Source organism: Otolemur garnettii, unplaced genomic scaffold (assembly GCF_000181295.1).
Source record: "Otolemur garnettii isolate 467f Iridium unplaced genomic scaffold, OtoGar3 scaffold00051, whole genome shotgun sequence".
Taxonomy (NCBI): Eukaryota; Metazoa; Chordata; class Mammalia; order Primates; family Galagidae; genus Otolemur; species Otolemur garnettii.
In genome coordinates this window covers 5,635,365-5,662,814 of record NW_003852446.1, presented here as the reverse complement: position 1 = coordinate 5,662,814, position 27,450 = coordinate 5,635,365, and the positions used below count along the sequence as shown (strand labels likewise).

The following is a 27,450-nucleotide window of genomic DNA, read 5'->3' as shown; positions in this document are numbered from 1 at the left end:
CTCCAGGTCAGTATCTAGAACATAGCATGAATGGGATGGATGGATGGATGGATGGATGGCAGGTACGGTTGAGAAGAGTAGAGAGAGAAGTTCATATTCAGAGAAGCCTCCTCATGTAGGGTATGGAGTGATAATCCTCCAAAGATGGTTAGAGATCCTTGTATACTTGCTGAATTAACAAGTAGTCAGCGGCTACTCCTTTTCCCAATGAGGGAGTGAGAGAAGACACTATGTGTTCCTGACTTCTGTTTTTGGTTTGCTTTTAAAAATTACACAAATAATACATATTCATCGTAGACACATTAGAATATTCAAATAAGCAAAAAAAGCCCGAAATTTAAATTGTCCAAAATTCTACCACCCAGAGATAGCCACTGTTAACATTTTGGTGTATATCCTTCCAGAGTTTTTCCCATACAAATATATACATTGGAACATGTATATATTTATTTTCAATGGGATCATTATAATCCATATTGTTTTGTAAACTGCTTTTTCACTTATTACATGTGACTGTCTTTCCATGTCAATAAATTTACATCTTTATTATTATTTTTAATGACCGTATAATATATTTAATTAGTTGTCTATTGTTAAGAATTTAGATTTCCAATTTTGAGTTCTTTTTGGAAAAAAGTTATGGTGAGCTTTCTTGTATGTACATCTTTGTACATTTGTCCTTTTTTTTAATGGAATTGATGGGACATTTCAAAAATTTATTGTGGTCTTTTTTTTCAACACTGACTCAGATTGCCTCCTGTAAGGTTGTGCTGATTTACACCTGGTCCAGCAGTATATACAGAGTGCTCTTTCCCTCATACCCACTTTAGCACTGAGTGTTATTTTTTTTGGTAAATCATTACCAATTTGAAAGTCAAAAGGTATCTTTGGGTTAAATGCATTTCTTTGATGAGTACTAAGGCTGAACTCTTTTTTCCCTTATTGCTCATTTCTGTTGAGGTTCATCGTTTTTTCTTACAGGTTTGTAAAACAAAGCTCTTTATGTATTGAGGATACCAACCCTTTGTCATGTTGCTTTTTCTTTTTTTGTAATCAGTTTGTCTTTTATCTTTTTTGTGTCTGGCAGAAAAAGTTTTAAACTTTTATGGATTCAAATGTCTATTTTCTTTATGATTTCAACCCTCCTTACCCCATGAGTATTATTCACCTATATTCTAATACTTGTGTAATTTTATTTTTTTACATTTAAATGTTTAATCCATTTGGAATATATTTTGATGTAGAGATTGAACTTAATTTTTCTCTGAAATAATTAATCAGTTACTCTGATTAATTATCAGTGGAGTTAGAATTTAGAATGTGTTTTGTCATACACAGTGTTGTAAATGATGTTTGACAAGGCCGAAATAAGACCATATGTAATGCATTTAACTATTAAAATAAATTCAAGGGCTCACCGGGAAAGGTAACTATCATTTATTTTTATGGAAAAAATGTTTTTATAGTTTCAAATAATTAATTTACAGATTAACTTTTGATGCACAACCTGTTGCACATTTGCAACTGCATACTTATATGGTGGTTCTACTTCATTAGAGCCCTTTAGGGGTACAAATATTCCTCAATGAATTTTTTTGTCTGCTTTCATTTAAATTTAAGTGATGTGACCTCTGTTTTGGTAATTTTCTACTTGCTGTACTTTTCACAGAATGGACAGCAAATTATGGATGAACCTATGGGAGAGGAGGAGATTAATCCACAAACTGTAAGTAAAATATGTATCACAAGGGTATAGACAAATCATACACTATAGAATTATTTCTTTTGAACTGAACAAAGTACTCATTATATAGTATTGACTCTTTGATGTTTTCACATTAATTTCACCAAAATACATTTTTGAATATGCCAGGAATATTTCTAAAAACTGTTTGATGAGACTTATTTTAAGGGAATGACAAAACAGATTGCTTTGGTTATTAAAAGTTTTCCATTAGTGCCTTGAAACTTAGATACGTGTATTATGTTTAGATATGTGGTCCACTTGGAATTTTAGCACCTCTTATGAGGTAGAAATCTAACTTTCTAAATAGATACCCTGTAGTCCTAATCCCTACGTATCAAATAAATAAACTCTCCACTCACTTGAGATACTTTTTATCAAGGATCCTCAAACTTTTTAAACAGGGGGCCAGTTCACTGTCCCTCAGACCATTGGAGGGCCGGACTGCAGGCCCTAGGATGAGTCGGCTGCTAAGCAGGACAGGCAGCGGCAGCAAAAATACCCGGTGGGCAGGATAAATGTCTTAGGCAGGCCGCAGTTTGAGGATACCTCCTTTTTGTCATATATAAAATTGCCTTATATCTTTGTGTCATTTTCCTAGGACTTCCATAACAAATTACTGCAAACTGAGTGGTTTAAAGCAATAGATGCCTCTCAAGGAGGCTCCTTCCTTGCCTTTTCCAAGTTCTAGTGTTTGTTGGAAATCCTTGTAGATTGTGGCTTGTAGACGCATCATTCCCGTCTCTGCTTTAGTCATCATATGAGGTTCTTCCTGTCTATGTCTATTGGTCTAAATTTCCCTCTTTAAAGGACACCTGTCCTTGGATTAGGGACCATCCTATTCTAATATGAACGCATCTCAATTACATCTGCAGAGACCCTGTTTTCAAATAAGGTCTCTTTCACAGGTACCACAGATTAAAACTGGAACATAACTTTTTGGAGGACATGATTCAACCTACAATCACCGTAAATGTTTTGACTTTACCTATTTTTTTAGTTACTGTAGTTTTATTATATGTTTTTATATGTGGCAAGGCAAACCTTCCCGCCTTTTTTACTTGTCAAAAAGTAAAATTACATTATACATTTTATCTTCCAGATGAATTTTACAATGAGTTTGTCAAGTATTCCTAAAAACTTTATTGAGATTCTTATTAGAATTGCATTAAATTTACAGATTAACATAAAAAAATTTTAGTAACATTGAGTCTTCATATCCAGAAACATTCATTTATTCTGATATTCCTTTATATCCTTTATAAAGTATTTATAGTTTCTTTCATAGAATTTTTGTACATTAGACATTCATCAAGATAATTTATAAGTATTTTATAGTTTTTGATATATTATAAATGGAATTTTTCTGCTGTGTCTTCCATCTGGTTATTATTGCTAATATATATTTTAAAAGTTATGTGTTTTATACATTCTTTAACATTTTGGGAAAGTTAACTTCAGAAGTCAAACAAATTGTCATAAACATTATGTCAATTATAGAAGAATAGATCATTTTGCTCTTCTGCTTAAAACACCTAGTTTTGTGCTTCCTTTAAATAAATTCCAGAATCCTCAACAGGACCTGCATAATAAGGACTATATATTTCTTTCCACATATTCTTTGGCCACACACCACTGCCCTCTGCTGTTATGTCCAGTCACTCAAATGTGTCAGCTTCTCTTTCTCTTGTGGGCTTTCATGGGTAATGTTCCTTTTCTCAGAATTCTTTTCCCTTACTACCTTTTTCCATTTAATTTGTGATCATCTTTCAGATCCAAGTTTAAGTATTTCAACTGAGACATCTTCCTCACAAAACTACCACTTACTCTTCTACCCCAATTAAGTAGAGGTTCTCCTTTGTGTTACCAAAGCAGCCTGTGCGTACCCTAAATGATACCACACCACATTCCATCCCACATTTATTTGTCCGTATCTCCTACTAAAATGTGAGCTGCATGAGACAATGTCCAAGTCTGACTTAGTCCTGATTTTATATTTGGTGCCTAATACTCAGTTGGTGTTCAATAAGTATTTGTTCATTAAGTGAATGCATGGATTAAATTTTAGCTGGCACAAGGACCCAGGCATGGGGCCTAGTGCCACCTTCAGATTTAGTCTCAATTCCTACCCTCTCCCAAACCATTTGAGGCACTTTACTTCTTTAAACTATAAATAAATGTGAAAATGATCAATAAGTGTTAATTATGTTTTTCCTGCCATCAGCTACCTTTTTTATTTGTGTAACCATTCCTTTGGAAGGAAAACTTTCAAAATGTTTTATTCTGTCTAATCTAAAATTAAAGCATTTTCATCATGATGATACATGGCTTGTACTTCCTCTTACTCATGGCATTAATAGCATTTACATCTGAGAGAAAACTGCATTCCAGACGTAAGTTGGAAAGGTACAGAACTAAGATATTACCAGCAATGTGGGTGAGGTGGTTGAGCAGATTTTTCCAAACTATGTTAATTAGGTTTAGGTATCAGATAAAATTCTAGTTTTTAATGTTTCTTTAATAGTATTACATCCAGGGAGGCGCCTGTGGCTCAAAGGAGTAGGGCGCCGGCCCAATATGCTGGAAGTGGCGGGTTCAAACCCAGCGCCGGCCAAAAGCAGCAAAAAGAAAAGAAAAAATAGTATTATATCCAAAAGATTGTCAAAATATTTATTAGCTTTGTACTTTTAAATTATCTTTTCCATTTTGTCAATTAGTAATAATTTATATAATGAAATTTGAAATGTTGTATTATCTGTTTGATGTGTTACTAATTACCCCAAATTAGGTGGCTTAAAACTACATACATTTATTATCTCCTAGTTTCTGTGGACCAGCAGTCTGGGCAGAGCTTAACTGCATCCCTTGATTCAGAAATACTCCCAGACTGCAGTCCAGGTGTGTGTTGGCCAAGGATAGAATCTCATTCTGAAACTTGGCTGGGGGAGGATCTGTTTCCAGGCTCACATGGTTGTTGGCCCAGATTCCTGGCCCACAAAAAGTGTGAGATAATAGATGCATATATGGAGCTTGTCAACTGGTAGGCTTTCTTACAGGTTGATTGACCCCCTTTCCCTGAGCTACAATGCAGAGTGTGATAAGCCAGTTTTAATCAGAACAAGGCAGTAAAGAAGATGGAGAATAACAAGAGAATAAACCTGGGTCCCTTACTCACGTAATGGTCTAGTGATAACTGTTCACTTGAACTACCCTCTTTTTTATTATAATAATTTTTTTATAGAGACGGGGTCTTGCCATGTTGCGGAGGCTGGTCTCCTGGTTGGTTTCTTGGGTTCAAACAGTCCTCCCACTTTGGCCTTCCAAAGTGCTGGGACTGCAGGTGCAAGCTACTACACATGGCCTAAACTATACTCTTGACCTACAGACTGCTCTATGAGAAAAAAAAATAGGCACTTACCTCATTTGAGTCATTGCATTCTGGGATCTTTTTAGGAGCTTAGTCTGTATTCTTACTAAATCTAGTCATTCATTAGCATAGTAGTTAATGAACGTCTGTTAGGTGCCAAGTACATTGTTAGATACACAAAAGCATTTAAGGAAAACTTGCCATTTTAAAATAGCAAAATAAAGCTGTTTTTATCCTCTTCTCCTCTGGGAGATTATCACTCAAAACAACAAGGAGAATAAGAAACAGAATTTTAGTCACTGAAACAGAAGACTTCTGTAATTTGAACCATAAGATATAAATATGAAAAGCAGATGGACAAATGTAATAAGGGGAAATTAATAAAACCTAAGTGATTTTAGAGAAGTATCCCAGTGGCAGCAAGTCTTATTCACAGCCTTCAGAGTTTCAGAAGAACTCAAGAATGGGGCTACCAGTTATTATGGAAAATAGAGGCATGGCATGGGGCTGAAAACAGATTGTTTAATGTTGATATAAATATCTTCTGGATTTTCTCTCCTCTGAAGAAAGAAGGTATTTCATAGAGAAAACCAGAGAAGCTCTAGATTTGGGCACTTTGGACACAGTAGAAAGTAAAATGAGGTACCAGGATGGAATCAGGGACATCAAGTGAAAACCTACTACCAAATGGGGTTATGGCCCTATTATACCCACCAGGACCATCTCCTCCTGGCAGGAGAGTAGGGAATCCTGACTAAAGAAATGTCAGATATTGACCTTTGGGATATCTTGTAGTATGTAGGCTGCCTACTATACGTATAAGAAAGCCTGCCAGTTGACAATCCCCAGAACTTCCAGGCCACTTTTTACTGCCTCACTCAATATCTGTGAAAAGCCAAATATCTCCAGACATGTGAGAAAAGCTATCAACATGAAAGAATGAGATCTTGGAGAAACAAACAATTGAGGAAAAGGAAAAAGAAAAGTTAAATTAATGTCCTCTGAGTGCTGAGACAAAATTAATTTCCTAAAACAAAAGTAGGTTGCTATTTAAAAAAAATAATCTCGGCTCGGCACCTGTGGCTCAAGTGGCTAAGGCGCCAGCCACATACACCTAAGCTGGCGGGTTCGAATCCAGCCTGGGCCCACCAAACAGCAATGACGGCTGCAACCAAAAAATAATAGCCAGGCGTTATATTTTCTTTCACAGTGGTATAATGATCATTATCTAAGATTAGGTAGAATACTATAGTACTCAAAAAATATTTTCCCAAAATGAGAACCATGAGTCTCCAAATTAAAAAAAATCCCATTGAAAATCTATTAATGGAAGAAAAAAAAAGTCCTACTCTGAACAAGGCTTATTTTTATTAAATATCAAAATACAAAATATCAGTGATAAACAGAAGACCTTAAAAACTTCTAGATAGTTTTTTAAAGTCATGTATAAAGAATTAGGTATAAGAGTAATATAGGGCTTTTTTCAGCATTGGAAGTTAGAAGATAGGAACAGTGCTTTTAAAATACTTAGTGAAAATGGTTTTCAACCAGACTATTTCCAGACATGTACTTACTTTAGGAATTTGCTGGAAAACGGACTCTGCCAATACTAGAGGGTTATTAACTAAGAAAATTACATGACACTGAGGAAACAAAGAATCCAACACTACAAGTATGACGAAGAAAGTTTTTTTCCCATTATGATGAATAAAGGAAGCTTCAGAGGACTAGTTCCTTTAGTAGGCCTAGAGCATACTCAATCCAGAATGAAGTAGAAGGACAGATAATTCCTAGGATGCTTTCTCCAGGGACAGGGACTAGAGGTAGCAGAATTAGAAGTAATGAATTATGTAGTAAGTTTGAGTACAGGCAGTCCCTGGGTTACAAACGAGATAAGTTCTGTAGGTTTGTTCTTAAGTTGAATTTGTATGTAAATGGGAACAGGTACATTTACTTATTACCTATAATAGCCTCCATTCTTAAGTGCAAGTCATATATCAATTGATGTTTGTAACTCAGAGACTTACTATAATAGTTTCTGTTGATTAAGTGTGAGTTGTATGTAAGTTGTATGTTTGTGACTTGGGGGCTGCCTTATTGAAAATTCATATCCATATACAGTGGCTCATGCCTATAATCCCAGCACTTGGGGAGGCTGAGGTGGAAGGATCTCTTAAGGCCAGAAGTTCAAGACCAGGCTGGAAAACGTAGTAAGACTTGTCTGTATCCTCAAAAAAGTAGCAGGGTGGGCACGGAGCCTGTAGTCCAAACTACTTGGGAGACTGATATGGGTGAGAGGAGGATCACTTGAGCTCAGAAGTTTAAAGCTGCAGTGAGTTATGATCATGCCACTGCATTCCAGCTTGTGTGGCAGAGCAAGACTTGGTCTTTCAAAAAAGACAATTCACTCATGAGGCTTTTGCAGGGTGGGAAGAATTTGAGATAAGGTACAAAGAAAAGAAAGGAAATTAAAAAACAAAGCAACTATAAACTTAAGGAAAAACAAAAGTTGTACATAAGAAATGTAACAGCCGGATGAGGTGGTTCACACCTGTAATTCTAGCACTTTGGGAGGCCAAGGTGAGTGGATTGCCCTGAGCTCACAGGTTCGAGACCAGCCTGAGCAAGAGTGAGACCCCTGTCTCTAAAAATTGCTGGGTGTTGTGGCAGGCACCTATAGTCCCAGCTACCCAGGAGGCTGAGGCAAGAAAATCACTTGAACCCAGGAGTTGGAGGTGCTGTGAACTGTGATGCCCCGGCACTCTACCGAGGGCAACAAAGTGAGACTGTCTCAAAAAAGAAAGAAATGTAACTAGAGTGTATTCCTTACCTCAACAGTGAACAACATTTACATAATCATAATAATTTTAAAGACTAAATATTGATTTAACCAAAATTTGTGATATGAATGCTAAGTCATCTGTAATAAGATATCTAAATCTAAAGATAATATCTGAAATTAATGAGTCAAAATTAAAGTAGAATAAGGTCATTTATCATATAGAAATATGTGCCAGAGGGAACAATGAAAAAAGCTGAAAGAGTGCCAAGAGCATGGAGTATTGCTACTTTTTCATTATAAGCTTTGCAGCACCTTTTGACCTTCTAACTTTTGATAAAAGTGTAAAATTTAGAAAGTAGTTGTAACTGGTTTGATCAGGGAAAAATTTCCAGAAGACATTGAATTTAACCTGAGTTTTGGAGAATAGGTAAGGGATTTTCAGAATTAAATGTCAATATTTGGGTGAATATATTCTCATGAGAAAATGGTGTAAACAAAAGCCAAAGTGGGTAAAAAATTAAGATGTGTTGGGGGTAGCTAAATCAGTCTGACTAAAAGGATAGTCATAAAGGAGAGCTTAATTTCTCCTGAACATAAAATACCTTCACTCAGACTTCCTTAATATACTGAATTAGTATGATGACTATTGAACAAATCCCCTAGGTTCCTATTTGTGGTAGAGCCATTTTATTCTGACTAGATTTTTCCTTTCTTCACACCTCATCTCTTCCTCTTTTCCCTTTGTTTCTTGCCCTACTGTCTGCCTCTCTTAGATCCACTTCTCTTCCATCTTCTGGAATTTTAATGCTGTTATTCCTTCTCTGACTTTCTAAAGATTGACTCCATTCCTGTCTATACTCACATGAAGTGAAAAAGCACTTTTCTTTCCTCCATGCATTTCTCATACAAAACTGCCTTAAATTTTTCATTTGAACAACCAAAACGATACAGCCATGAGTCCAGCACATACTTACACACCTCTTGCAGTCATATGGTTTAAATGCAAAATAAACTTATAAAAAGAGAAGCCCTAGCAGAATAGACAATAGGCAATGAATTACTCAACACAGGAAAATACAATTGAGTGCTCATTGGCAGGGAAAATTTGGGGTGTGGTGCATCAATAGTACTTACTGACTAATTGTGTAGAGTATTGTCTGCTACCCTCTCATTGGCTAAGAGTGTATTTGAGCACTCAGAGCTTGGAGAAAAATATTTGATTTAAGTATACACAATTTAGGAAAATATTTCTTAGATTAATAGCATTATAATTAGCACTGCATGGTGGCATTAAATAGAGTATGTATACACCAGGCAAAATTTCCATGTATTGTAAGGTTTCCTTTTACTACATTTTTGGCTCTCTTTCAGGGCTTTTTTTTTTTTTTTCAAACTTTTCTAGTTTCCCTTTCCTCCTCTTAAAGAGCTTAAGAAAAAAAAAAAAACCCCTTTTTTCTCATGGCTTGTCTCCCTCATATGGTGCCTCTGATCCAAAATTGTTTCTCCTCTGCTCTCATCTATTCATCACAATACTCATTCCTTCAGTTTGAGTGAACTCATCCATATTTGGAAAGAAAGTAATTACTTGATTAAGTTATGTTCAAGTATAAATGATTGTTGATTGAGTCACCCTGAAATAATGGCATATGGAAAGTTGTAACCCCTTTCCTAAATGAGTATTTTAGTTTAACTATTTTAGATAAGCATGACTAAGTAAAAAGAACTTAAGGCTAATAAGTGGGGGGGGGGGAATGTGTGAATAAGGAAAGGAGGAATACCACCTAGGATATATTGGTGCTTAGTACAAGAGTCAGATTTGGGACAGTGGCCCTGCCATGCTCACCCTCCCTTTATACCCACAGGAAATTCTGTGAATGGAACATAACATGCTTTCCACTGAGATGGTTTTAGGAGCAACCCTCTTGGTGCTATAAGAAGCCACTACCATTTGGTTCAAGTTGATGATCTTCATGAGACTTCTTTTCCATTTCTGATTTAAAACCTTAGCATTTTATAACACTATCTATTGATGAATGTGTGTTAGAAAATAATAATTCTCTTTCACTTAGATGGAAATCTTTAGAAAATAAACCCTTCAGTGAAAAAAATTGAATGATGTGCGCACACATACACACACACAGTATCCAAAGGGATCAGTTAAGAACTTGTTGATTTTAAGTTTTTATCATATGAGTTGATTTCTTTCCATCAGGGTTTAGTCATGGTGAGGTCATGAACATAGTTGATAAATGGGTTTGACTTGCTTGGGATTTTGCCAGATAAGGGGTAATGTATGGCTAGAGTTTTCAGGAATTCTGTGGAACTGATACTGAGGTCTGAACAAAAGATTTAGTACCTCCTGATTTTTTACCTAAGTCACCCACCAGCCATTCATATGCATTCTTCTTCCCCAGACTGAATTGCCTGATTATGGTTCCACCAACATCATGACCATTTCCATTTTCAAACTGTAACAACTTGGGCAACACCTGATTTAATTTTAAGCCTCAATCTCTTTATTTATAGTGTGGATGATGGTACCTATCTCATAGTGGCGACAGTTAACTGAGATAATTTTATTTAAAGCATGGTGCCTAGAATATAATAGATCTTAAATGTGATTATAATCATATTCAAAACTTTATTAATAAATGAGAGTATTTAAATAAAAATTAAGGACTCAGCAAAAGAAACTAGATAAAAGAATTACAAAGTGAAACTATAAAAAGCAAGAGGAAGGAAGTAAACATAAATTCCAAAATCAGTGAATTAGAAAATGGGAAAAAACAAAAGCAAATGCACACAATTAGGAAAGCAAAACAGGATATAACCACAGATAGGAAGGAGATTAAAACATCATAACAACTGAAATATTTACAGATGAAATGATATAATGTCTGGGATTTGCTTCAGAATAATTATGGGAGTGGGAGGAAGTATATGTGAAATAAAATTGGCTTTGAGCTGAAAATTGTTAAAGCTGAGTGATGGACAAGGGACAGTTTATTATACTATTCTGTCTTTTGGATATGCTTGAAATTTTTCTTATGATCTCAAAAACTTAGTAGAATATTTAATATAATATACTAATATGAAAGTCTTACTAAAATTTTTCTTTGAGGAAAATTTAAGGCTTGGCGCCTGTGGCTCAAGTGGCTAAGGTGCCAGCCACATACACCTAAGATGGCGGGTTCGAATCCAGCCCAGGCCCGCCAAACAACAATGACGGCTGCAACCAAAAAATAGCCAGATGTTGTGGTAGGTGCCTGTGGTCCCAGCTACTTGGGAGGCTGAGGCAGGAGACTCGCTTGAGTCCAGGAGTTGGAGGTTGCTGTGAGCTGTGATGCCATAAGACTCTACCCAGGGGAACAGCTTGAGGCTCTGTCTCAAAAGAAAGAAAGAAAGAAAATTTAAATTATTTGGGAAAGTAGAGAAAATCGGAGTATACCAATAGCCCTGGGAGAAATTCTATGTTGTCCTAAAATATAGGAAAAAATCGGCATTACCTTCTAGTTTTTTTTACAAAGTTAGCATAGGCCTGAAAATAAAAGTTGGCACAGAAGAGGAAACTGTGTACCAGTTTATTAATATAAATGCAAAAGTCCTAAATAAAATGTTTACAAATAAAGAACAGAATTACATCAAAACAGTGTTTTTTCCCCCAGAAATAGAAACATAGGTCAATATTAAGAAATCTCTTCATTTAAATTATCAAATCAGTAAGTCAAAGGAGGAAAAACTAAGTGACTATATTAATATATAATAAAAACATTTTATAAAATTGAACATATATTCCTCTTTCATAAAAAGGAAATATGGTGACATAAGATATGTCTAAAAATAAATATTCATATTATTTCTGAATGATTTAGTGGGTATATTTAAGTCAGGATCAAAGTATAATTTATAACTGCTTGCTTTAAGCTCTGTAGACTATGAGAAATTTGGGTTTTGTTCTGTGATGGGAAACCATTAAAGAATTTGAGTAGGGGCATAACTTGTCTGATTTAAATTGATTCTGGCTGCTGTGAAGAGAAAGGATTACACCAGAAAAATTTGCAAGCAGGAAAACCAGTTTGATGGCAGTAGATGATGATGCTTTGTACAGGGAGTGGTAGAGGAAACAAATAGATTTGAGGTTTACTTTAAAGATAAAATCAGTAGAATTTGTTGAGGGGTTAAATATGAGGGGAAGGAACTTAAATAAGACAGGAAAGAGCCAAAAAAGACTTACAGGTTTTTAAGATGTGTAATGATGTAGGACATCATTAGAATGGGGAAGATTGGTTTCCCCACTACACTTGGAAGTAAAGTCCAAATCCAGACTTCTGGAATCTGTAAGGCCGAATTTAATATGGCCCCAAGCTACCTCATCTTCTCTTTTCTCTTTTTTCTCTTGTCTCTCTCCTTGGTGTTCATCACATTCTAGCCACCAGGTATTTCCTTTGTCTTGAGTTCCTTAAGCTAATTCCTATCTAAGGGCCTTTCTTTGCATTTGCTGCTCATCCTGTTTGAGGGCTCTAGACTGTGGATCTATCACTGGCCAGATAGTAAATAAATATCTTAGGCTTTGTGGGCCATGTGGCCTGTGTTACAGCTGCTCAACTCAGCAGTAGCCATTATAGAACAAAAACAGCTGGAGATAATATGTAAATAGACATTGACATGATGGGGATTTGGCCCTCAGCTGGCCAGGCCTAGCTGTGGTTTGCCCCAGCCTGAGGTCTTGAAGGGGCTCCCCCCTTATTTTTTAGGTTCTTCCTAGAGGAGAATTTGGCAAAAACGTTAGAATCAAAAACCTTAATGCCACATACTCTTGATCATGCAATTCTACTTCTAGAAATTATTCCTAAGTAATTGTGAATGCGTGCAAAGTATGGAACCTCACAGTGGTATAGAAGATCAAATACCCAACAAAAGGAGATTTGTATAGTAGAATTTTCAGCAGTCTTTAATAATACATGGAAGATTATTTAATAATAGAGAACAGGGATCAGCAAACTACACCTGTGGGCCTGCCTCCTGTTTCTATGAATGAAGTTTTATTGGAACGTAGCTTTACCTGTTCATTTTTCCACTGCATTGACAGAGTTGACAAAAACCACATGTCCTACAAAATCAAAAATATTTACTTTCTGCCCCTTTGCAGAAAAAGTGATAATAAGTATAATATAGTTCAAGTGTGTATGTATGTATATAGAAAATCACCAAAATAGTGATTTTTTTCTTTTTCATTTTTTTCCTTTTTGTTTATTGTTATTATCTAAGTTTTTATAATGGACATGCATTTTTGTAATAAAAGTTATTTTTTATTGGTGTGCCCATACCCCATCCTCCTCCCCTTTCCCCACATGCTCATTCCCCAAAAGTTATTTTTAAAACAGGGTAAATGATAAAATCAATATGATTAAACATGAAAATTAGCAGACATTTAATGAGATAAATTTTAAGAAATTTGAAAGTTAGAGGTGGAAAAAAGTATAAAGAACATCTAGTTTAATGTGCACAACCACAGAAGTTACATCCGTTTCAGATTTCAGCACATGAAACTTACTCAGGCAGCCATTATTTGAGTTCTTACTATGGGATACTTGCTATTGGAATATTAAGGTAAGTATGGTGCTTGTTCTCAAGATGAATCTGGTAGGGGCAGTGGGATATATTTAAATAGTAATAAATATTATAAGAAGTGTTACATCCTCACCTGTAGTCCCAGCTACTTGGGAGGCTGAGACAAGACACTCGCTTAAGCCCAAGAGTTTAAGGTTGCTATGAGTTGTGACGCCAGGGCACTTGACCAGGGGCAACAAAGTGAGACTCTGTCCCCCCTCCCCCCCAAAAAAGAGCACTCACATCCTGGTTAGGAGATAGATAAGACCTGAATAAAGCAGTTGCTCAGTGACAACCTGTAATGTGATTATAAGGAATTCCAATAATGTAAGCTAGTCTTTTAACTTTTTGATAGTGCCTTTTGATGTAAAGAACTTTTTAAATTTTATACTCAAATTTGTATTAATACGTTCCTTTATGGTTTCTGTATTCTCCAAACAGGTAGCCATAGGTCCTCCATCTGATGTAAAGTGCCACATTTATTTTTTACTGTCACTGTTTCTTTTATACAGCGGAACCACACTGTTTTAACTCAGGGGGATTTATTTCAGATAAATCTGAAGTACTGCTTCATATTCGTAGTAACAATATTAAAAAGCATAACAGCAAAGCGTGAATTACATGTATTAACCTGATCTCTAGTAGTAATTAAAGCCAATTTAGACTAATCCTTTAAGTTTAGAAAAGGATATTTGTTTGCTCCTGTTAAAAAAAAAATCGTATCTTGAATAAAGTTGATTACTGCCCTCTACAGAGATAATCTTACTTCATTGTAAGAAGTAAGCATGACGTTTGGTTCTTCCTGACGGAGTTTCAAGAGCCACCTCATGTTCATACCGCAGTTCTGTGTTAAGTGGGGTTGTCCTAGCCTTGCTGCCCTTTTGGAGCATTATAAGAAGACTCAAGTAATTCCTTTCAGAAGATGGGAGAGTTCTGGATGGAAAACTTCCTAAGTGCTTTCCTTGCTGCAAAACCAAGTCATGAATTTTTAATTGAGAAAAATGCACAGTTTTCTAGGCAGAATTCAAAGTTCTATCTTGGGTATTTATTTGGGTCCCAGTTGATTCTAAGGTGTTTGGCTTTACATAGGATAATTTTTTTGTTTCAATATATTTAGAGGGTACAATTTTTTTTTGTTTGTTTGTTACATAGATGAATTATATAGGGGCAAAGTCAGGGCTTTTAGTATAGCCATTTCCAAATTAATATTCATTGTTCCCTAAAAGTAATTCTTGATGTCTCACCCATTGCCCCCCTCCCCTCTCCTGAATAGACTCTGAAGTCTATTATACCACTCTGTATGACCATGTATACCCATCATTTAGCTCCCACTTATAAGTGAGTACATGCAGTATTTGTTTTTCCTTTCCAGAGTTATGTCACATAGAAAAAGCACAAGTTCAATTCAAGTAGCTGCAAAAGAAATTATTTCATTCTTTTTTTATGGCTGAGTACTATTCTGTAGTATGTATATACTACATTTTCTTTATCTGTTCATCAGTTGATGGGCACTTAGATTGATTCCATACGTTTGCAATTGTGCTGTGATACACATACAAGTGCATGTGTCTTTTTCTTTCTTTTTTTTCTTTTTGAGACAGAGCCTTAAGCTGTCCCTCTGGGTAGAGTGCTGTGGCATAGCTCACAGCAACCTCCAACTCCTGGGCTCAAGCAAGTCTCCTGCCTCCACCTCCCAAGTTGCTGGGACCACAGGTGCCCGCCACAGTGCCTGGCTTTTTTTTATTTTTTTTTGGTTGCAGCCATCATTGTTGTTTGGCAGGCCCGGGCTGGATTCAAACCCGCCACCTTAGGTATATGTGGCTGGCGCCTTAGCCACTTGAGCCACAGGTGCCGAGCCCATGTGTCTTTTTCATGTAATGATTTATTTTTAATTGAGCAAATTTTTTAGTTACTCTTCAACCTCTATTAAGTTATTTGTAGAATATTTTAATAAAAATTCAAGATACTGGGAAGAACCCTGGATAGGGTTCCTCGACCTCTAGCACATAATGGACACTCTGAACCAGCAGTTCTCAACCTGTGGGTCGCAACCCACAGGAACTGTAATAAAGGGCTGTGGCTTTAGGAAGGTTGAGAACCACTGCTCTGAACTGAGTTCCCATTATACATCGCTCCATTCCCAAATAAATATGTGCCTACCTTGACCATAGTTTCTTCATCCATAAAGTAAGCTGATTATTCTTAGTGTTTTCTAGAATCTCTTCAGGTTTTGAAAAGAGTGGTTTTATTCAGTTCTTACGGACTATGCAGATTAACGCTTGAGGTGTTTTTGTTGGTTCCATGGATTAAGTTTATGTTAAATAGAACATTTTTCTGTAGCTCTTTAAGTTCCACTATTACAGTGATTATGTCCTGATTATATTGGCATATTTTAAAAAATATTTTACAAAGCAAAAATACCTTAGAAGAACTTCTATGAGGTACTAAAAGATGATATGGAGTGAAGGATTGAATGATAGGTTGACCTCTTCTGCCTTACCAATTTGGCTTCTTTTTGCTAATAACCCAAGGATTGGACTTTTTTTTAATTTAGATTTTATCAGCTAGGAATGTGAGCTTTTAGCTATGGGCCTTGAAGTCTTTAACCTGGTTGATAGTTAATATTTATAACCAGTATAGATTTAAACACAGTTTACTTTCATTTAAGATGGGAAGAATTTGTCCTTATATCATAATTTTACTTTATTTTGTTTTTTTGGAGACGGAGTCTCACTTTGTTGCCCTCGGCAGAGTGCTATGGCATCATAGCTCACAGCAACCTCCAACTCTTGGGCTTAAGCAATTTTCTTGCCTTAGCCTCCCAAATAGCTGGGACCACAGGTGCCCTCCACAACGCCCAGCTGTTTTTAGAGATGAGGGTCTCGCTCTTGCTCAGGCTGGTCTCGAACCTATGAGCTCAAGCAATCCACCTGCCTCAGCCTCCCAGAGTGCTAGAATTAGAGGCGTGAGCCACAGCCTCCAGCCCTGTGGTCTTCATTTTATAGCTGTAGTTGTGAAATTCTTCCTCATTGACAAGGAACATCCATGACTTATCTGTCTGACCTGAAAATCATCTTGAGACTCTGGCATGAGTGTGTGTATAAACATGTTAATCAGTTTAGCGACTTTTATTATTTTAACAGTGGTGATTAGTTTCAGTTGCTTTTAGAGGATCATGAAAGTTAGGAAATACTGACATTTCTCAGGAGTCTAAACTAATAACATTCATTTCACTAGTTGTGAAAATGGTCTGGATTTCTGGGAACCAGGAGAAAAGAACATTTCAACAGGATTTGGCTATCAGCAAATCTATTTTGGTTTCCTGTTCTGGTCTCCCTACCTATCAGCTACATTAGTGTCCCTGCCGGCAGGTTTCTCCTTTCCTTTACCAGAGGAAAATTGTCCAGCCTCTTTTTCTAGCATTTTCAGGGCCCGCCTGACAGGAAATTTTCTAATTGCCGGAACAGCTGGTAGGAGAAAACTTTGCAAGGGCTTGGTCTTCCCTTTCTAACTTAAAAGTTTTACTGTCAGAAATTCCTTTATCACCATGATGGTTTCATAGCCATGTTTAAATTTTTGTCTTTTCGTGTTCGCTCTCTACAGGTAAGCTTCGTTCAACTTCTTTTAAAGAAAAAAATATTTTAATTGGAGCTAACTATAATTATACTAATTAAATAGTTACTCCATTTTATGTGTTCTTATAAGAAGCATTTCAAAATTCAAAACCAGTTTTAATAAAACTTTTAAAGGATAATACTCCTGTGTTTACTAAAAGTAAGCTGATTATATGTATTTATACATTTCAACTTTGTATATTTTGTCTTACACTGGCTTTTTAGTGCTTGAGTAATTTTTATATTACTACTGTTTGTAATTTTGTATAATAAAGCAATTGACTTGAACTCTCAGTGTTAAACCAGGCATGAACAGAATTGCAAACTTTAGGAGATTACTATAAGGTAAGCAAAAAAAAAAATTGGCAGGTAAGAAAGTGTGTTATTTTAAGCAGTCGAAAACTTAAAATCATATTTTTGTTGAAATTAGTTCCTGTAAAACCTTGAAGGTTTTTAAGCAACTTTGTATTTAAGTCACTTTAAGCAAGTAATTTTATCTTCGAGTGGGCACAATTTTCAAAGAACTACTCTGTTAAAATGGGCTTAGTGGATAATTTGCATTATATTTAATCCTGCCAAAATCAACTTGATATTTTGCCATGAGAATTGTGCTATCCTGCTGCTCTTTAAAAAGAATTAAACTTGCTGATTGGGATTTCTGATTGGGAGAAAACTCTGTGCTCTTTGTGGCTGTGATCGAAAATGTTAGTCTGGAGAACCAGCATTGCTATTTTCTCAAATGTAAATATGAGAAGCTGACTTAAAAATTTGGTTAAATGAAAATGCTGAGCATGTTTATCATCTATTAGCATCCAATGAAGTAAATTGGATATGGTCAAATTGTAATTTAGAATAAATTAAAATATAGTTTTCACCAGCAAAATTTTGTGTCACAGCCAAATGTTTATATATCTTGATCATCTAATAAAAGAAAGTTAACATATCTTTTTAAATAGAACATAAGTATCTACAGAGAGTGTTACTTTATTTACTTTAATTTAGAATTTCATTTAAAAAGTAACCAAGTATGCCTTTTTTCATTTGTAAGGTCTTTTTTGTGTTATGCTAAAAAATAGATCCACATCTATGGTTAGAAAATACTTATTTATTGACTTTTACAAAAGAACATTTAAATATTTTACTTCAAGCTTCAATAATGTTTTCTGGCATTCAAAACAATTTAGAAAATACAAATGCCTCAAGAACACACTTCCTGACTCAAGGGAGGAGAGGAAAAAGGAAATTATGTATACAAGGCAGGGCATACTGCCAAATGTTGAATCATTTTTTAAAATCAGTTAATATCACCCAGTTTGTTTTCTTAATGTTGCATGTTACAATATTAGGTTTCCTATAACTCAAATAGCATTAATTTCAGTTTCTTTTCTTTAATCCTTTTCACATTTTAGGATCAAAATTATGTTTTTTCCTTGTAACTTGAAAAGGAAACATTAGGTTAATTTTTTTTCCACCAAAGGGTAGACTTTAAAGACCATTTAAGAATAAACAATAAGGGCCTTTTGTTGGTCCTGGAAAACAAACTGGGTGGCTTTCTGTGTGACTAAAGGAAGACCATAAGATCCACCTGTTCATGAATTTTCTTTTGCCATTCTTTTGTGATGTCTAAAATGACATTCTTTACAAAATTCCTAAAAATATATTTTTTTAACTGAACTGACTTTTGTTTTGTTTATCAGGAGTCATATCTCAATAGGTATTAGTCTAATAATAAATCTTTGAAATCCAGGTAAATTTTATTTATCTTATTATCTCTAACACCAAGCACAATACCTTGCCCGTAATTTGAATTGCCTTGTAACAAGAAGGAATGGTCCTAAAGAACATGTCATATGTCAAAAAAAAAAAAACACTTTTATTGGGATCAGACATCAGGAGAAAGCAAAAGCAGGAGAGCCACCTGAGTTTTAGTTACTCTCTGACCTCATTCTTCTCTTCTCTTTCTCATTCTCTGATCAAATGCTGGTCTCTAGGTACTCTCCTATACTGGTGTTTGTACCAGTTTGTCCTGTTGGAAATACTTTTCCCCCATGTGGTTGACTCCCCTACCTCCTTCAGGTCGTTACTTAAATAGCACCTTCTGATAAAGCCTGCCCTGACTCCTTTAGTGAAAATTGAAAATCCTCCTTTCTGTGTCTGCTCTTCCACTCCCTTTATCCAACTCAATATCTTTCCTTCACAGTATTTGTCATATTCTAAAGCTAATTTATCTATTATTATTTGATGTCTCCCCCAAAAGGCAGGGGTTTTGGTCTGTTTGATTTATTATATATCTCAGGTAACATGTATTAGATACTCAAAAATATATGTTTAAATGTGTGGATGAATGAATAAGTGAATTCATTATAACTTTTTAAATGTACAAAGTAAGTTTTTTATAGTAATGAATGAATTTATATCTATGTATTGTTTAAAAGACAACCAAGGAGCTGGACATGATGGTACACGCCTGTAATCCCAGCTACTTGGGAGGCTGAGGTGGGAGGATAACTTGAGGCAAGGAGTTTGAGGCCAATCTGGGCAGCATAGTGAGACCCCTATCTCTTAAAGAATATAAATAAATAAAACACGGTTATGCCAGTGAGTGTAAGAATGTGTGAGCCTCACAGATAATTACATATAATTTATATCTATGTTCTTTAATGAAAAAAATTTTTTTCATAAAATTATAGCTGTTTCATTATGCAATCATAGGCAAAACCACAATTTTACAAACTGTCAAGGTGTGGTTTTATGTTTTTATGTGACAGATTTATTTCAGTAACAGGTGATTCAGTGACATAAGATATATTTTGTCTCCCTGTTATGAAACTAATTTATACCTTTTATATGTAAGCTATAACCTAATAACAGCCTAAGAATACGGGAAGGGGGGAGGGAGAGGGGAGGGGAGAATGAGTGGAGGAAGGGGGATTGGAGGGATCACTTCTGAGGTTTATCTTACAAGGGTACAAGTGAATCTAAGAGCAGAATGTGAACGTTTTAAAATAATAACTAAGAAAATGACACAAAGGCTATGTTAACCAGTTTGATGGAAGTGTTTCAGATTGTGTGTGAAAACCCCACACTGTACCCCAGAAGTGCATTAATGTACATAGTTACCATTCAATAAAAAAAAAAAGATATATTTTGTCACATGCACATCTCACTCTGTTCTTGGCTTATCGGTATCTTCAAAAATTTGATACTCCTTTCTGCATCCATCTCCTTGCATTATAGGTATGAGCTAGAAAAGCACATTGTTGCTTTCCTACCTGTGGTCCAAGATTGCCCAAGCATTAGTATTATGTCCTAGTTGAACCTCAGATTTATTTCTAAAATAATCATTGTGCCATGATTTGGTGATATTAAGCACAGTCTGAACACTGAGATAGCAACCAAAGATATTTTGCATATTATACTACTGTAATTTTGCATATATATAAAATGGTAGAAAATAATCTGGTGTGATTAGTATAAATTTATTTTTTTTTATATACAGAGTCTCATTTTGTTACCCTGGGTAGAGTGCCACAGCATCAAAGCTCACAGAAACTTCAAACTCTTGGACTCAAGTAGTCCTCTTGCCTTAGACTCCTGAGTAGCTAGGACTACAGGTGCCTGCCACAACACCTGGCTATCTTTTTTTTTTTTTTTAAGAGCCGATGTCTCACTCTTGCTCAGGCTGGTCTTGAACTCATGACCTCAAGCAACCTACCTGCCTTGGCTTCCCAGAATGGTAGGATTACAGGTCCGAGCCACCACATCCAGCATAAATTTATTTCTTATACATTTTCTATAAAATTTAAACTTTGAAGGAACGAAAAAGCATGTTCAGGATAAAACAGTGGCAACTTTGGGAAACTTGGGCTAATGTCATACTTGCTACAGGAATTGATCTTTTCTCTCCACCCCCAAGAAAGTTTTTTGTACTCTCTGAGACACCCCTCCTAATTTAGAAAAATATTTTAAAAATTCTAGTTTGTATCCCCAAAGGCATTTGAAATGATTGTATCTATGTTGGGGGAGAGGGTAGAGAGTGGAGGAAGATGCTCTTTAAAAAAAAATTAAGAAAAGAAACACTTGAACATTTATTTTAAACTAAAATTTGCTAGAATAAACAATTCATTATGAGAATAGGAAGATAAAAGTTAAAATCTGTCTTTCAGAAGACAGAGACAGAAAATAGGAGGAAAAGGGTGATGTAAAAGATTCAGTTCCAGACATGTAATATGCAACTAGTAGAGGAAGTACCAAAAGAGAAGCCCTGGCCAGGCACCGTGGCTCACACCTATAATCCTAGCACCCTGAGATGCCGAGGCCAGTGGATTGCTTGAGCTCAGGAGTTTAAGACCAGCCTGAGCAAGAGTGAGACATGGTCTATACTAAAAAATAGAAAAAAAAAAACTAGTGGGGCATGGCGGCAGACACTTATAGTTCCAGCTAGTTGGGAGGCTGAGGCAAGAGGATTGCTTGAGCCCAAGAGTTTGAGGTTGCTATGAGCTATGATACCATGGGGGTCTACCCAGGGCAACAAAGTAAGACTCTGTTTCAAAAAGAAAAAAAGAAATTCACTGTCTAAATAGCAATCAAAGTATAATTTGTTGGCTGGGCATGATGGCTCATGCCTATAATCCTAGTATTTTGGGAGGCTGAGGTGGGAGGATTGCTTGAGCTCAGGAGTTTGAGACCAGCCTGGGCAACAAGACCCATCTAAAAAATAGAAAAAATGGCCAGGTGTGGTAGCTTGTATCTGTAGTCCAAGCTACTTGAGAAGCTGAAGCAGGAGACTTGCTTGAGCCCAGGAGTTTGAGGTTGCAATGAGTTATAATAATACCACTATACTTTAGCCAGGATAAGAAAGTGAGACTCTGTTTCATACAAGGAAAATAAAAGCATAAAGACTTTATCGTGAATTTAAGCATTGGATGAAATGTGGTTGTTGCTTTTTTAAAGTCCCTTTGGTTTGGTCTGGGATTCATTGCTTTGGGCACATATAAAAGGAAATTGTATATTACCTAGTCTATATATGAGCAACATATTGTCATGATAATGTGGATGTAGTTGTATAGGCTTTCAGCTTTGGAATCAGGCTCTGGAGAGAGCATGGTTGTTGTTGCAGGACAGAACGTTAAATGTCTTAAAATTAATAGCCTTAATAAAAATTTCAAAATAAAGTTAGCAGCAAGTGAGGGGGGGAGTTTGAGAGAAAGGATGTATAGGAACTATTAGCTTCCTTTTACAAAGTAAGGACTTAGAATTTTGTCCAAAACTGAGAGAAGATGAGGTTTCTGTAAAAATACAATCATTGAACAATGAGGGAGGAAGATGATAGAAAGAAAGGAAATAGTATAAGTGATCACCTCCCTTATCTTTTCTTATTTTTAGGTCAATAGACCAGTGGTTCTCAATCTTCCTAGTACCACGACCTTTTAATACAGTTCCTCATGTTGTGGTGACCCCCAACCATAAAATTATTTTCGTTGCTACTTCATAACTGTAATTTTGCTACTGTTATGAATTGTAATGTAAATATCTGATATGCAGGAGACTCCCAAAGGGATCGTGACCCACAGGTTGAGAACCGCTGTAGTAGACATTGTACAAAAAGTAAACACAGAGCTATTTTTTTTAAGTTTAAGTATGGGGTAAGAAGAGACTGGATTCTCATTATAAGCTTTTCTGCAGCTGCTTATTTGTTACTAATGTCATATATTACTTGGATTTTAAAACCAAAAATATCAGGGAATAGGAAACAACCCAGGTTGACTCGTCAGTATGGTTAAGGAAATGTTGGGAGATAACATGTGTACAAGAAAGGTAGGTTAAGACCATTTAGTAGAGGGCCTCCAATGCTGAAGTGAAGCAGTGTGTTTAATTTGGAGAACCTTAGAGGAGTTTTTGAGCAGCCTAGTCATATGACTTGAACTGTATACTTTCAGAAAAATGAATTCAAGTGGATACAGGCTAGTTTCAGTTTTCTACATGAAAGGTGATGAAGGCTTGTACCCAGATAATACCACTGGAAATAGAAAAAGAAAGAATGAAAGGTATTCCCAACACCATACATACTACATTTTTGTTGTTGTTGAGACTGAATCTCACTCTGTCGCCCTAGGTACAGTGTAATGGCATCATCATAGCTCACAACCTCAGAGACCTGGGTTCAAATGATCCTCTTGCCTCAGCCTCTCGAGTAGCTGGGACTGCAGGCCTGCACCACCATTTCTGGCTAATTTTTTTTTTCTATTTTTAGTAGAGCTGGAGTCTTACTCTTGCACAGGCTGGTTTTGAACTCCTGAGCTCAAGCCATCTACCTGCCTTGGCCTCCCAGAGTGCTAGGATTACAAATGTGAACCACAATGCCTGGCCAGGACTGTACCTTTTTTTTTTTTTTAGTAAATTATTAAACCTGAGCATAAAGGAAGGGCAATCATCAAAGATGAGAATAGTAAATGCTATTTATTCTGATGTTCATGATATGATTGTAGCTCACACTGTGTAGGATTAAGGCTTGATCCCGTATACCTGCATTTGTTTATAATTCAGTGGTGGTGGTTCTTTGCTGTGTCACATCTTTATTTGTACCAGGCAACTATAGTAAATATTTGCTATGAAATACAAGGTGGAAAAAAAAATACTGTAACCTGTTAAATCACATCCCACTCACCCAAGAAAGAAAAGGGTGAATTCATATAAAACATTACAGAATATAGTTCCTCACAGCCTCATGATTTAAGGGCATAAATGGCTGCTAGATTCCAGATAGGCTTTTGAGCAGATATTTTTCTTCTATACTATACTAACTGACACATGCTAGAACCCAACCCATAAACTTGGCCCTAGGAGTTCACGTCTGTAATCCATTAGTCTTCAAAGTGCAATGTGACAGCACTTTGGGGTATAGAAAAGAAAGAGGATAACTTCTTTACAAGTATATAATTTATGAAACCAATAAGTATACAAATATTTGGTACATACTAATTTTTTTTACACTGCTAAGGATATACTTCCAGAAGTTTAAAGTTCACTGCTCTAATTAACTTAGCTGACTTTGCTAAAAGATACAGACCAGTTACAAATACCAGAGGCATATGTCTGTAATTTCCTGTTCTTAATCTTAGATAGGAAACTACCAAGAGCCTCTGACGGTCTCAGTGTGGTATAATGGTAAGGGCCTTGTTTTAAAAGTCAGAAGACCTAGAATTGAGCCCTAAGTCGACCACTTACTGGCTTGTGTTCTTTAGTCTTCACTTACTCTCTTTAAACTCTATACTGTATAGTACTCAAACCATTTTGCCTTTAGATCTGTCAAATTTCTAGTTGTGAATGGGGGAATACATAGAGAATTCTGAAACATTTGTGCTTGCTGTGAGGTTTACAAGTTTGTGTGATCATCTGCCCTTTGTAACATTAACATGTGGTCAAAGATTTGTTGTAAAGCATAAATATAAGACAAAAGGTGGAAAAAAACTTAGCACAAGCTTGATATGTGGTAGGTGTGTTTAATAGTAGTATTTGCTGGATTTCAGTCTCAATCTTACTTAATCTCATGTATACATTGTTCTTTAAAAGGTTTTGTAGAAGAATTTGCTAATTTACTTACTGCCTTTCCTATCATAGCTACTAATAGCTATCACTCTGAAGCTCTTGGTCTCATACAGAAAGAAAGGTGTCTGAAGCCCTTGTGCCTTGGTCTTATTTGGAAGAAGGAGATAACATCTTAGAGTCAGCTAATGCTTGATTCTACCCTAATACCTACTGCACAGGATTGTTGTGAGAATTTAAGGAGATAATGCATGTAAAATTACAAAATAAAGAACTAAACCAGTATTAGGAGATTGTTCAGTTATTGTTGCCAAGGTTCAGATAGAATCCAAAAGGATTTGCTTGCCTAAGTAGTAGGATAACCTATAATCTCTGTCTTAGAAACTAAAATGATGGGCCTGAATCCCTTTTTATCTTCTGGGAGCATTTTTTTTTCTCTTACTACTCATTTTCAAAAGATACCATGTTAGATATCCTCATATATCTTTTTGAGAAATTTTTATAATTTCTTATGTTGCCAACATTCTAAGGGTATCTCAGAAAGTGTTAATGGAACTCAAACATTTTTATGGAATATGATAATAAAAATGAATTATTTATGTATATATAATACATTTAGATTGTACTAATAGTACTTGTGCTCTTAGGAAAAAAACATAGCCAACAGAATAGAAATGATAGTTTTTATTTGAAAAGCTTACGTTTTTTATTTTGTTAGGTTTTGTTTTATCATAGTTTTTGTCTTTCACATATAGTATGTCTTGATTAAGGTGTACTCAATCTGCTGATCTCAACATAAATAATTGGAAATCTTATTTATATACATTTTCTCTTTGTTCTACCACCTCCCCTCAAATATACAGAAGTGTCCACCATCTTTAAAAAATCCTTCTCTTGACCTGTCCTGGTGGCTCACACCTGTAATCACAGTACTTTGGGAAGCTGAGGTGGGAAGATCACTCGAGGCTGGAATTTGGAGACCAGCCTGTGCTCCAAAGTGAGACTCCAGCTCTACAAAAATTTTAAAAATAACCAGGCATGGTGGCACATGCCTATAGTCCCAGATATTTGGGAGGCTGAGGTGGGAGAATCACTTGAGCCCAGGAGTTCTAGGCTTCACTGAGCTATGATGTCACCACTGCATTCCAGCTGGCACAACAGAGTGAGACCCTGTCTCAAAAAAAAAAAAAAAATTTTTTTTTCTCTTAACCCAAAGACCTTTCTTTCACTGTTTTATCATACTGAATAGTCATTTTTTTCTCATACCTAATCCTCCATTGTAAATGTTAAATCTTTTTGATTTTTTGTTTCAGTGTCATTCCTTTCTCCTCTCTCAGATCCCAGGTTATTCTATTAATAGAATCAGAAAGTAACTCTCAGATATTTCAGATAGATAAAAACTTCAGTGTACTTAAAACAGCCATATTTAGATAGAAGTCTCTATGTTTACTGTGGAATATTTTTCAACCCCTCTTTCCAATAAACAAGTTTTTTGTTGTTGTTTTGATTTTTTTTGAGACAGAGTCTTACTGTAGCCCTCGGTAGAGTGCTGTAGCATCACAGCTCACAGCAGCCTCAAGCTCTCGGGCTTAAGCAATTCTCTTGCCTCAGCCTCCCAAGTAGCTGGGACTACAGGCTCCCACCACAATGCCCAGCTATTTTTTTGTTGTAGTTTTCAATGTTGTTTAGCAGGCCCAGACCCGGTTCGAACCCACCAACCCCAGTGTATGTGGCCAGCACCCTAGCTGCTGAGCTACAGGCACTGAGCCAAATATTTTTTTTTTTTTAAGATAGCACTGATTCTTCCTAGTGTAACCACAGGCCAGAGCACAGCAGTTTACTCTGATCTGTTATTTTTAGACTTCTTTACACCTTCTGCCCCCCCCCCCAATAATAAAACTCTTTATTGTAATTGTCTCCAATAGGGAGAAAGAAGATTTGGAAATACTTAGTGCTTATGTTATGTAAAAGTTAAACTGGCCTGGCTTGGCGCCTGTGGCTCAAGCGGCTGAGGCACCAGCCATATATACCTGAGCTGGCAGGTTTGAATCTAGCCAAGGCCAGCCAAACAACAATGACAGCTGCAACCAAAAAATAGCTGGGTGTTGTGGCAGGCGCCTGTAGTCCCAGCTACTTGGGAGGTGGAGGCAGGAGAATTGCTTAAGCCCAGGAGTTTGTAGTTGCTGTGAGCTGTGATGCCACAGCGATGCCACAGCACTCTACCCAAGGTGACAGCTTGAGACTCTGTCTCAAAAAAAAAAAAAAGTTAAACTGGCCTGTGTAATGAGTTTTTATAATACTATCTCTGACATTTAACCCAAAAGTAGATTTCCTTGGTATGTATTTTCTTTATATTTGGTGGGTCGGTAAAGGGTAGTTTTGTATATTCATTTGAGAATTTCTAATTTACACTAAATTACTATCACTTGCTTTTTAGCAAAAAGAAAGTATCTCTGACTAACTCTGTTTTCCCCCTTATGTTTACCTCAACAGGAAGAAGGCAGTATCAAAGAAATTGCAATCACACATCATGTAAAAGAAGGACATGAAAAGGCAGATCCTTCCCAGTTTGAACTTTTAAAAGTATTAGGTCAGGGATCATTTGGAAAGGTGAGTCATGAATGTGTACTTTTTAAAAAGTTGGTTTTTGTAATTCATATCTATTTCATATACATGGGCAAATGGAAATGTTAGATGAAATGTTCCCTTACCGGCTTGGCGCCTGTGGCTCAAGCGGCTAAGGCACCAGCCACATACACCTAAGGTGGCGGGTTCAAATCCCCAGCCC

At 36.2% G+C, this 27,450-nt stretch overlaps 1 protein-coding gene across 9 annotated transcripts in view; it reads left to right on the top strand.

Moving 5' to 3' along the window:
- The window catches only part of RPS6KA3 (ribosomal protein S6 kinase A3), a 122,459-nt gene that overhangs the window by 29,304 nt on the left and 65,705 nt on the right, over positions 1-27,450 (top strand). For 7 of the 9 annotated variants that reach the window (XM_023514332.1, XM_012806426.2, XM_003791897.3 and 4 more), the window contains 2 exons: positions 1,670-1,726; positions 27,156-27,272. In XM_023514332.1, the coding sequence (XP_023370100.1) occupies positions 1,685-1,726; positions 27,156-27,272 (159 nt within the window). In that variant the 5' untranslated portion in view covers positions 1,670-1,684. Of the gene's footprint in view, positions 1-1,669; positions 1,727-16,944; positions 17,107-27,155; positions 27,273-27,450 lie in introns of those variants that run through there. The other 2 variants (XM_003791899.3, XM_023514334.1) reach the window with 1 other exon arrangement.